This window comes from Agelaius phoeniceus, chromosome 3 (genome assembly GCF_051311805.1).
Source record: "Agelaius phoeniceus isolate bAgePho1 chromosome 3, bAgePho1.hap1, whole genome shotgun sequence".
In the NCBI taxonomy this organism is placed as follows: Eukaryota; Metazoa; Chordata; class Aves; order Passeriformes; family Icteridae; genus Agelaius; species Agelaius phoeniceus.
The window spans coordinates 53037183-53049896 of NC_135267.1; the positions used below are offsets into that span (position 1 = coordinate 53037183).

General features: G+C 36.9%; 1 protein-coding gene across 3 annotated transcripts in view; it reads left to right on the forward strand.

Moving 5' to 3' along the window:
* The window catches only part of NKAIN2 (sodium/potassium transporting ATPase interacting 2), a 518775-nt gene that overhangs the window by 224466 nt on the left and 281595 nt on the right, over window positions 1–12714 (forward strand). For all 3 annotated transcript variants that reach the window (XR_013181351.1, XR_013181350.1, XM_054629881.2), the window contains one exon: window positions 10337–10474. Coding sequence is in view for 1 of the 3 variants with exons in the window: in XM_054629881.2 (XP_054485856.1) it covers window positions 10337–10474 (138 nt within the window). In the remaining 2 variants the exon portion in view is untranslated. The remainder of the gene's footprint in view (window positions 1–10336; window positions 10475–12714) is intronic.

Here is a 12714-nt window from a genome sequence, read left to right on the forward strand (position 1 = left end):
TTCTTACAACAGAATATTCAGTGCAACAAAATAGTAGATTCTGCTGTGTTGGTTGGGCTGCATTCCAATTCCTGCCTTAGTTATGTTGGCTGCCTTCAGCACTGCCAGCACAATAATTATTGCTGCGTTTTCTAGACCTCATGAAACCAGCAAGGTGATCACCCCCTTGGAACAGCTGGGGATATGAGGTATGGAAAAGTGGAAAGAAATTGCTGCAACTCTGTGCTATCTTGCCAGCAAGTGCCACTTGAATGATGACAGCTATTGGCAGGGATAGGCCTCTGCTGGGGGAGAGCTTGCAGCAGTGCTAGATTATAGCTTTTCCTGCTTCCAAGAGGAGCTACTGTGGGCACTGAATTAAAGAAAGCAAATTGGGAGGTGGGGAAAACAAAGATTCAAAGGCGAATGCAGAAGAGTAGAGGATAAAATCTGACAAGGAGCCAATTTTTGGTTTACTGTATGTGATTGGCTCTCCTTATGAAGAAAAAACCTGCCACAAACACTGTCATGTCAGCCATGCAGGTTTGTTAGGCAGCCTTTCCAGCCTTCCTCACAATGTTAAGGTACCAACTGGTGTCAGAAAATGGATGCTATTCTTCTTTCAATACAGAGAAGTATAATATTTTTGTCAGGTTTTTACCATATGAAGAACAGAAGGACAGTTTAAAAAACCTTAGTTATTTAGCAAAATGTTCATCATTAACATATCTTCTGAGAATGTGCTGCTGTGCTTGAGTGTATAATTTGGGTAAGCAAATGAGTTTAATCCAGGACACAACACTAGCCTTCAATACACAGAATAAACACCCAGTAAAAATCTGACTTTAGTCTCAAATTAGTGATGTAAATTATTCTCAGACAAATGATTTTGACTACTTTGACTGGTTTTTACTGCTTTGACTGGTTTTGACTTCCCTTTCTTTTGAAACTTTTAATTTTATTCCACATACATTTTTTCTGGACAATCTACTTGTATGGAAATATATATTTTTTTACACCATTCTCATCATTACTAACACCTAGTAGCTCTATATAATATATCAAACATTCATCTTGTGTGTTTATTCTTTTTGTCAGAGTTTTGCATCTATCCTTTTCCATGTGCCTCACATTTTAACTTCTCTGTATAACAGACTAGGAGAAGAGCTTTGCATCTCACCAAGTTGGAACTTTATTAGTTTTCCCTTTTTCTGTATTTGTTAGTTTTTAAGTTGATAAAGCTTGAAAGCAAATAGACAGTATTTCAGAAAGAATGTACCAAGAGAAGGAAATATTTGTATCCATATATGAATTGGCTACTAAATTAGTACATTAGCACACCTAATTAGTACATTACTCATTACAGACTAGCTTTATAGTCATTGCATTTGTAATAGGGGCTAGGGAAAAGGACTGATCAGACTGCTTCTTAATTTTATTGAAGTGTTAATGTTGGAAAAGGCTAGAGAATGAGACTATAATCTGTACTGTTTACTTATATTACTGAGGCTGTGATTCCAAGGGCAGGTGATAGCTTTTTGTATTTTTTCAAATCAGGAAGCTTAGGGTCCCACTCATTAAAACATATTGTTTCATAAAATCAGTAAAAAGCCATCTCTTTGTGTTTTCCTTGAAATATTCAATGGGAGCAGTGTATGACTGAGTCACTCTAGCTGTCCATGGGAGCTGGAATGACCTAGAGTTTTCCTATAATGACAATGACATCACAGAGTGCTTGATGTGCTGCCTTTTTTCCCCTTATAATCATGTTCCAAAAAAGATTGAATAAAAATTATTAAATATTGAAATATGATGTAAATTAGCCAGTTCAAATCAAAAACTCTTGAGCTGAATTAAGTATTGAACTAGCCTATAAGAATACCACATTTTCTTTATTAACAAAAAAAAAAAAACAAAAAAAAACAAAAACCTTGATGCTCTGGATAGAAATGTATGTTTGTAGAACTGGGTTGTAGACAGTAATCAGTGTTCCCCAGCTGCCATTGAATTTAAAGGTGCTGATCCTGAGAATTGGGAACACTGGACATCTGGAAGATGAGGTCTGAGACCTTGTGCTTCTCCCTTAGACTCTGTGTAGAGACCAGATAACAAGTCTGACTCTAAGGCAGCCATGTTGCAGAGAAAATGCCTTCATTCCTTCCACAGTACTTGAAGCTCTCTAAGGATGGATGGCTTTATACACAGGTAATAGGCAAAGTTCAGCAGGTAGAAACTTTTCTGTCTATAACTGATGTCAATTATCTTTCTTCCATAAAGTGATCAGCATAGTTTATATATCAGTTTTCAGGTGATGCCAAGGCATGGAAATGTAGCAGGTGCTTCAAATATTCCATGTAGTAATAATGATTACTCCAGTAGAAGCATCTTGAGAGAGATTTCTGTAAGGACAGTAAAGTCAGCATTCTGCTTAGCCAGGTTTAGTTGTGGAATGAGAGATTACAAAGGAGCCCTCTCTGCCTTAACAGTTCTGACATGGGCTACTTCACATTCTCTCACCATGTCATTCTCTCTCTTGCTTTGTGGACACTTATATACCTGCATACAAATAAAACCACCAGGACACAACAACTAATGACTCTAGATTGGCTATTTTCATTTGATTTTCACTCTGTTACTAAATGCCTGGTTATTATTATTATGATGAGACTCAGACCTGATGAGATAATGAGTGATCCCTGCCAACTCCACTCAAAATAATTTGGCTAAAGAGGTTTCTTACAGGTGTGCCTTTCCTGCTGAGAACTAGAGACTAATTTTTTGCTGTTGTTATAGGGTAATTTTTTTTTTTCGGGTATTAAGCCAGAGTTTGTCCTGGACTGAGAATCATACATAGAAGATAGGTTCACTACCTAAACATAGCTGAGATACTTCTTTCTGTAAATTCTGACAGTATTATCACATCTTTCTTGAGTTTACAAATGTAATATAGCATAATATTAACCAGTGTGTAGAAACTAGTTGTATTTTTTTAAATGAAACCAAAATCTACTTTATTGATAAATATCTCCATAAGGACAGAAACAATTTGAAAGTATTTGATCAGGCTAATCTTTCTGAATGATCTCTGCATGCTTGATTTTGCCTTCAGGCTTTACTGCAGGCCAATTCAGATTATTCAATCATAAATTATTATTAAATCTTAATTCAAAAGCATTTTTACTTGTAGAATTGGCTCTAGCTTTCTCAGCAGTGTCAGTAAAATTGAATTTTGCCACCTTAAAGTGTGGGTGCCAGTGCTTCGACGTTCTTGCTAGAAAGATGTGAACAGGGAAGAGAGAGAGAAAGATTGAGAGAGAGATGGAGGGAGTAATAAGGGTCAGCCAAAGAGATGGAAGGAAACTCGTACGTTGACAGCGTTTAAAGTAATTCCCAGTGATGGTCGCTAACCCATCAGTCACGATCCCGCCTTTGGCCACAGTCACAGCTAGCCTTCTTGTTACACCTTCTTGCTGGCATTTGGCAGCTGAGGATTTTGTGCTACAACATTATCTTGGTTTTAAGGTAAAACAGAACCTCGTAACTTGACCCAATTATCAGTTTGAGTGCAAACCACTTTTATGCACCTTTCCCTGTGTTTGGTGGCATGCAAATATGTCATATTAAATAACTTGCAAATTGTTATTACAGGTGTTCATGAGCAGGAAATAAAATATACTACAGGGATTAAAACTTAGCACCTGTTGCTAAAGTTCATCCTGTAGCTGAACTAACTTATTGATAGTCTCATGGGTAGAAGAGTTTCCATGAGATGGATTTTTTAAATTTTCTTTCAGACACACAAAAAGAATGTGTTCTGACACATCTCTAATTCTTGCTACTGGTGGCCAGCCAGAAACAAGAAACTCTGTTCTCTTAAAGCATACACATATGCACACACACAAAATTTGCTGTACCCCGATTTTAATATTTGTGCTCTAAATTGTGTCATGAACTTAAGTCTCTAACCCATCTAAGCAAGTCTTTGGGATCGAGTGTGCATTTGTATACAAAACTTAGAAACAAATAAATTAACTGAAATGCTCTGCTGGTTTCAAGAGTATTGGAATGTTATATGCCTCACAAATTCTGGATTTTTGTTGTTGTTTTAAATATTAGTAAAAGTTAATTTGGTTTTGTACAGTAAAAACTACAGCCATTTGAGGCACAATTATCTCTACAATGCTGTGTAGATATGCTTCTCACTACTCCATAACAGCAAACCTACTGTAGAAAACTTGTACTTGCCATTTTTTTATTATTGCTGTGCTCAGTTAGGGAAGGCAGCAGCTAAGACTAAGAATGCACTCTGTACCTGAGGAGAGGTTTGTTGTCCTTAGTAGGTCACAGCAGAATCCACTTATACAAAATATGATGCAGGAATGTGGTCCTACACAGGATTTTTAAAAACTATGATTAGCTTCTTATCAAGAGTGGTGAAGGCCTATTCCTTTTCTCAGAAACATCAAATGGATTAAGGATGGTGGCTTAGTATTATATATGTGATTCCTTTGAGGAACGAATGGTCAAGTGGAAACTAATTCCTTCTTGATTTTTAACTCGAATTACCTGTTCTTGCTATGGTCTTGATGGTTTATATTAGATGCACCAAGAACACCATTGTGTCCACAGGTCTTCACAGCATTTAATTTCAGTGTTGCCTTTTTTTGCCTTTCTTCTTACCAAAAAAAAAAAATTGTTTTATCTACCCTGCTGTCTTACAGTAAAGAACTTGACTTACATGCGCATGCACGCTTGCAGATGTGTATGTGTATTTCACATAGATTTGACTTTCAAAATATTAATCTGTTTTTCTGCTGGGTGACTGTGGAGAATTTTCTGAGTAACTGGGCTCTCTATCTCAGGATACTATCTGAAGTTTTGATGAAAAATTAAATGAACCTCTCTAAGGAATGGCACAAATAAATGCATTCTGCCTCAAAATGATGGAAGTGCTGGGGGAGTGTTAGCTGGGGATATTGTACTCATGCAGGCAGGCTTTAGCATTAGAAATCGTTCATAAGCTAAAGGCCCAAAAATACTTGTGTTTAGTTGACCCTTTTTAGTTTTCTATGCCATAGAGCAAGAACTGAAAGTGTTTTAAAAACTAAAAAGCTAACACAAAAACAGAAGGGAATTATTAGATGGTGTGGGCTGAGGGGACTTAATGACTTAGCGATTAGAGCTTAATTTCCTTAGCTCATTCTTAGTGTGAGCCATTCAATGATATAAACCATGGTTGTTTAATTCTCCTGCACTGTAATTTAAGCTAATACTCTTCTTCCTTTGGATTTTGCTGAGAGCCTGTTAGCACCATTCAGCCAGCTGTGTGACCCTGCCCCAGCCCTGACATGCTGAGTGCCTGTGTGCTGTGTTTGCTGTCCAAGGACCTTGGCTGGCAGGGGCTGTACATATCCTCTTGTGTGTCTCTGCCTATGTAAACTTTAATTTATATCAGTGCAAAGTTTAGATTCTGTATCATTGTAAAGTAGTCGTGGTTGTAGTAGTAGTAGTTTCTTCAGTCGTGGTTGAGTTTCTTCTCAAGGAGCTTTCTGAGCAAAGGCACTTAGTCATTTTCTATTTTGGAATTTGTGTTATAAATCATCTTTTGACTGGTTTCTTCTTTATGGCTCCTGTCTGAAATTCTAGTCCAATCATATACTTTAAGAATCATCTCCAAATGTTTTTCATTTTCCTCTGGAAATCAGTTCATAGATCCCTCAAGGTCAGTAACACTGTTAATCTATTAACAACAACCAGCCTCTGACAAGAATCTGGAAATAGTTTTTGAGCTATGCCAATTTGGCACTATATGGGTTCATTTTATTTTCTATTTATTTTTACAATAGTTTGCCTGAGTCTGGACAAAATAATGTGTTAGTAAAATAGTCCCCTTTAAATAAAGTCTTCTATAATTTTATCAGTGAATACATCAAATAATCTGCCTAAGAAGACAATGTGGTGAGTGATTATTTTCTAACATTAGAACCTGACTGTCCATAATCCTACATTTTGAGTTCACTGCATTATTAGTGTGGAATTGAATTAAAACATATTTTTCTTTTTCCACCATATTATACTTTTTCATCCAAAGCAACCTTTTTTCCTTTTTGCTTTTCTCAATTTAAACTCTTTCCCTGCATCATGAAATCACAGGATGGTTTAGGTTGGAAAGGACCTTAAAGATTATCTAGTTCCAACACCCCTATCATGGGCAGGGACATTTTGCACTAGACCACATTTCTCAAAGCCCCACCCAACATGGTCTTGAACACCTTCAGAGACTGAGGAGTCCACAACGGCTCTGGGCAACCTGTTCCAATACCTTGCCACTCTCACAAGAAAGGGTTTCTTAGAGTTCCTAATATCTAATCTAAATCTACCCTCTTTCAGCTTAAAGCCATTTCCCCTTGTCATGTCATTACCTGCCCTTGTTAAAAAAATCCCTCTCCAGGTTTCTTGTAAGCCCCTCTTTGCTAATGGGAGGCTGCTCTAAGGCCTCCCTGAAGCCTTCTCTTCTCCAGGCTGAAGAGTCCCAGCTCTCTCAGCCTGTCTTCAGAGGAGAGGTGTCCAACCCTGTGACCAACTTAGTGGCCTCAGTGAACTTGTTCCTACCAGTTGACATCTTTCTTGTATTGAGGCCCCCAGAGCTGGATGCAGCACTCCAGCTGGAGTCTCACCAGAGCAGAGCAGAAGGACAGAATCCCTTCCCTCACCCTGCAGGCCACACTGTTTTTTGATGCAGCCTAGGATGGGGTTGGCTTTCTGGGCTTCAAGTGCACTTTGCCAGCATGTGTTTTGCTTCTTGTCCACAAACAACCCCAAGTCTGTCTTCCCAGGGCTGCTCTCAATGCACTCTCTGCACAGCCTGGATTTGGGCTTGGAATTGCCCGAATGAATCCAGGTGGAAGACCTTGCACTTGGCCTTGTTGAACTTTATGAGGTTCACACAAATGGACCTCTGAAGCCTGTCCAGGTCCCTCTGGATGACATCCCTTCCCTCCAGTGTGTCACCTGCACCACACAGCTTGGTGGCATCAGCAAACTCACTAAAGGTGTGCAAAACCCCAGTGCCCATGTCAATAACAGAAATGTAAAAGTGCCAATACCAACCCCTGAGGAGGAAGAAAGAAAATTCCTTGACTTTAAAGATTAATATTTCTTTGTTAGTTCTTTCCTTTATCTCTGTAATATCCTTGAAACAACATTAAACATTGAAGCTAGCAGGTATGATTTGAAGAAGTGCAGTTGTTTAACCAAAAATTTTGAAGTAAAGGGATAAAATGCTTTCAAAATCACATCTATATTTTCTCTTGTTATGTAAGGAAATCCCTTATGATTCTGACATCTGTGGAAGAGGAATATACTACATAATACTATTTTTAATAGTCTTTGTTACTACTTTGTCCTACTTTCTACTTTTCTCCTTTTGGAAACACGGTGAGATTTTTTAGAAAATAACTCATGTAGAAAGTCTGTATTATATTTTCGTTTGTTTGTGGAAAAGTTTTAGTGTCTCTTCACCTTCATCTCTTCAGGAAGTGGAAATAAAGATCTAGTTCTGTCCTATAATTTCCATTTCATAAATCCACAATGCACCTTGCCGTGTTAGCGTGATCTTCTAAGGAAGAGTTGCATTTCTACAGCATTTCATCTGTACACACCTGACAGAGTGCTGCCATTTCACATATCCAGCAGCTCCTGCACACAGCTGATCCCTTGAAGTGATGTGAGAAAATTTAATAGCAATTCTGCCTATGAGAAATGAGAGGTAGATATACATAGACAGAAGTGGTGCAGACTTGTCCTTTTCTTCTGTATTTACCCCCTGCCTTGTGTGCCCTGCTGTTTGGTACTTACCTCAAGTTCAACATGGCCACAAAATCTGAGTGGTTGCTTAGTGCTGAAGGAATTACTAGCAATGGGAAAAAACAAAGAGTACATTGATGTATGAAAAGAAAATATTCTCACAGAATAGCCATTTATCCAATGCAGTCCCACAAGGAAGTTTTGGTGGAACCGTATCTTTCACCAAGACAAGCAAAACAAAACATGTTGATGCATGGTAGCACAGTTTCATTTTTGACTAGAAGTCGTGTCAGGAATATGAAGTTTTCTACTTTTTATACAATTAATTAGCATGCTGCAATTTTCCTCTGTAATTGGCATACTTAACTGGATGATCTCCTGCTGTTTGAATGATTTGCAGCTTCCCATGTATTGTTTTTTGCTTGCTGAATCTCTACTGTTACTAAACTAAAAGCAGTCTAGTGAACAGTCTGTACTCTTTTTGCTACTGCTTTGCTCCTCTCATTTACTCTTCATCTGATGAAAATAAGAGCTCTGTGCTCAGAGGGATAATTTTCCCTTTGTTACTTGTTTAACAGCACTTGGGTTAACAGGTCTTTTGCTGGTACACCTAACAGACTTCACACTGACCTATGTAATACTGCTTCATGCCACATGTTGGCCTTTTTTAATATAAATTACTGTGTCTGTAGTCAAGGAAATATTTCTTAATGATAAACTTAGAAGCACAGGCAGTCTGAGTTTTCATGAAGTTCCTAATACAGCTTGGCCTTCCTTTTGTTTCTTCTTCATTCCATTGTCACCATTGGACATGTCTTGGGGTTCTGGGAACTCTTCTGTGACTTTCCTCTGCTAGGGAGAGTTGTAGGATAGCACAAATAGTTTAGAAACATTTTGGATCATGTAGGAACATAATTTCGTTCAATAAATATGTAAAATAAAATGGTAGTCAAAATACTAAGACTGGTTATAAGAAGGATGAGTTGTTTGAAAGAAGTCTTTGTTGAAAAGAGAAATTCAGTGTTTGACCTGAAACCTGAACACTCAAATTTGAAATTACATGGCTGGCAAACTTTCCCAGGATTATTTTGGCAGTCTCCATCTCAAAGTTCAACAAATGTCAGTACATAGTATATAATTAACAGCCTTTTTACATTTGCAATGCTGATGTGAATGTAGGCTGTCTTTTAATGAAAAGTTTTCTTATTTAATTTCAAAAAGAAAGTGTTCATGTGATAGTGGACTGTGGCATAAAAATTGAAAAATTCTCCCATAGCTGTACCATACAAAAGCAGTAGTTAATTACTCATTTAGTACTTGATCTAAAAGGTGTTATTTTTTAAATTAACAGAGTGGTTGGCACATAAACCTAATTCAGTTCATACACAGCATAACATAAACTCAGTAAATAGTTACCTGTTATTTAATGAAACTTAATCAAGAAACAACCACCTGTTCTTTTTTTTCTTTCTCTTCCTTTCTTGCTCTTGCTCTTTCTTCTTTTTTTTGAGTGTGTGGTGTCTACATCACTGTTATTTTAATTATTAATAATAATAATTTTTTAAATTTTATTTTCATTATTCACATTTTTGTGAAATTCATCAATTCACCATTAAAGTTAATGAAATTGTTGGAATGCTGTCAAAGAAACTTCCTGATCTTTCTGTCTAAATATACTTCACCATTATATTGCCTTCTAATATTAACATAAATATTATTTTTGTCCAAACATGTCATTCTACCTATGGATTGAGCTACAGTACTGTATTTTTACATAATGTTAGAACACCGTTTAAGGGACATCTGCTATTGGAATTGTGAAAATATTTCTACTGGTACTGTTAGGAAAGCATTTTTTTCTATATCTGACCTGTCTGTTTGGAATGATATTAAACATCAGACTGGGATGGGATTGTTCCACAATTGATTTTTAATATTATTTTATATTATTTATCTAGAGTCTTGGGGAAGTTTATACTTCAGCTGATGTTTCTGACAATGGAAGAATGTAAAGTAGAGTCATTATCAGTAGAACCAGATCAAAATGTTGCATGTATTTGGTTACAGGTAAAAGCCCAGTGACAGAATAGCTGGAGTAGAGAGAAGAGATAAAAATCAAAATGCAGTGAAATTGTGGAAGAGACTGGACCAGGCTAAAGGATGGTGTTGTAAATGGAAACAATGTAGATGAGATGTCATAAACCTATCACGTTTTCAGCACTATACCCTAAAACATTGTAATAAAAACACTGATAAAAGCACTGATACCCTAAAACATTTGCTGTTGTATGTAAGAGTGATTTGTGTTTCTCCTCCTGCAAGCATACCATTCTTGGTGAACAGTTTTGTATCTTGGTAGAATATACCTCAGTAACCAGTGAGAAGTGCAGCTTTCATTGAAACTAGAAGAATTTCAAAGTCATCTTATTTTACTGCTGACAAGTATTTTTTTAACTCAGAGCAATCGTCTGGGATATGGGAAGGGGAAACACCTCTATATATGATTTCTGGTTTGTTCTAATCTATTTATGCTTTTGCTTTTTAATCATAGGTTTCTGTGCTCGAGAGGCAGATATTTGACTTCCTTGGTTATCAGTGGGCACCCATCCTCGCAAATTTTATACACATTATTATAGTCATTCTTGGCTTATTTGGAACCATCCAGTATAGACCTCGTTACATAACAGGAGTGAGTATTTCATTTCATTTACTTACTTTGATGTGCATGTGGGGAAAAAAAAAAAACAACCAAACAGAAAAACACTCCAAACTGCATCATTCTTAAAGCAAATAGAAATCTTATTTTAGTTTAATTTTCTTCTGTAGCATTTTGTCATTTACTTACTATGCTTTTGGGACACCTGCAATAATCAACTGGTAACAGTCTCCAAAATTTAAAAGTCAATATGGTCATTAAGTGCATGACAATATGAACTTTCAAGTGGAGTCAGCTTAAGGAATTACAATGTCTTCAGTATTAGGGGAATTTAGAGCTAGTCTAAATGTTAGCTGTAACTTTCCTAGATACACTGGACCTCCCCAACAGAGGCGTGATTCATTATAGTTACTCATTATTGTTATTAACTTCTGTTGCTAGAGTGCTTATCTGTTATGTACATGCCTCCTAGAATTTATAATCCAACCTGAAGTGAGGTATGATGTTATGGTAAGAAATAATGGGCTGAGGGCTCCAATATGAAAATAAGGATTTGGACCTTAATTAGCATTTTTAATCCATTTCTTTCCTTATTCAGCTACCCCTTATACACAGACTTAGTATGTCTGTACTCTCTGGCACAATGCAGTATTAATTAAATTCTCTTTTCATACTCTGGGTTTTTGGGGTTTTTGCCATTTGTACTTCTACAAAGAGAAAATAATAGCAACTCTGAAAATCATCATTCAGAATACCTTTTGTTAGATTTTCATAACAATTTTTAATTACTGTCAAAATTGATTATTAATTCATGTAAAGCTTGTATACATTTGAGAGACAGGAGTTGAAAAATTTGCCCATACACAGCCATATTTTCATGTCAGATGAAAAAAGGGGATCTTAGAATGATAGAATGGTTTGCATTGGAAGCAAGCTTAAAGATCACCTGGTTCCAGACTGGCAGGGGCACCTTTCAGTAGGCCAGATTGTTTTAAACTCCACTCCAACCTACTCTTGATCCCCTTCTGAGAATGGGGAATCCACAACTTCACTGGAAAATGTTTTCTAGTGTCTCACCAACCTCACAGTGAAGAGGATTTCCTAATATCTAATCTAAACCTATTCTCAGTTTGCTCTTTCAGTTTAAAGTCTTTATCCCTTGTGTCTGTTAACTCCACTGAATCTGTACCTCTTCTGCAAAGTCTCTCTCTTAACTGTTCCCTCATACACCAGTAGTCACTCAGAATAAAGAAAAATTTTGCTTCTATCCCAGTGCTACCATCCATATTACATTACTGTGATACTGGGAGAAATACATTAACATTTGTGTCTGTGTTTCTGTCTCTGTGATCTCCTGTATGCAGAAAATTTGTATCCACATGTGCGATGCCTTTATGCATGCACACAATTTAATATATTCCAAAAAATTTACTATCAACATTGAAGAGTATGTTGAAAGCCTTAAATATTTATATTTCCTTCAAGTTACAAAACTGGGAGTCATTTGAACTGGAGTTTCCTTTCTTTTCTGGGACTTTGCCCAGTACAAGAGACTTGAAAATAAAAATGCAAAATTCAAGCATCTGTTAAAGAAAAAGGGTTAAATGTTCCATCCCAAGACTATTCTGTGGCATAAAACAAAGCATGGGCACAAATTAGATAACTGAGCTAAACAAAAAATTATATTTAAATGACCTGCTACAATGATAAGTGAATTGTGAATGGGGAAGAACACCAGCTTTATAAATTGAGTGTGTTCACATGAGTTTCTGAATGATGTGGTTGTGCAACACTGTTCTAACTAATTTTCGCACACATCTTTCTTAGAGCTCACTCCAACTGTGGAGCCCATCTGGCTTTGTGAGTTTGCCTCTCTACATCATCTCATTGATTTGGATTGAACCAATCTAAGATCCAACTGTCTTGTTTGGAGTTTATAAAAGACACCTGAATGTGCCAGTTGTCACAGACTGTTTGAATAAGATGACAATGATAAAAATCTCATCCTTTATTTAGTTGAATCAACAGAGGAGCTCTGTGGCCCACAGTAAAACAAAGACATGAACCTGTTAAAGCAGGTCCAGAGGAGGACCATGAAAACAGTCAGTGGGGTAGAACATCTATCCTCAAGAGGCAGGCTGAGAGAGTTGGAATTGTTCAGGCTGGAGAAGGGAAAGCTCTGGGCAAACATTATTGTAGCTTTTCAATATATAAAGGGGACTTACAAGATAGACAGAGAAGGTCTTTTCACCAGGGCCTGTAGTGACAGAAAA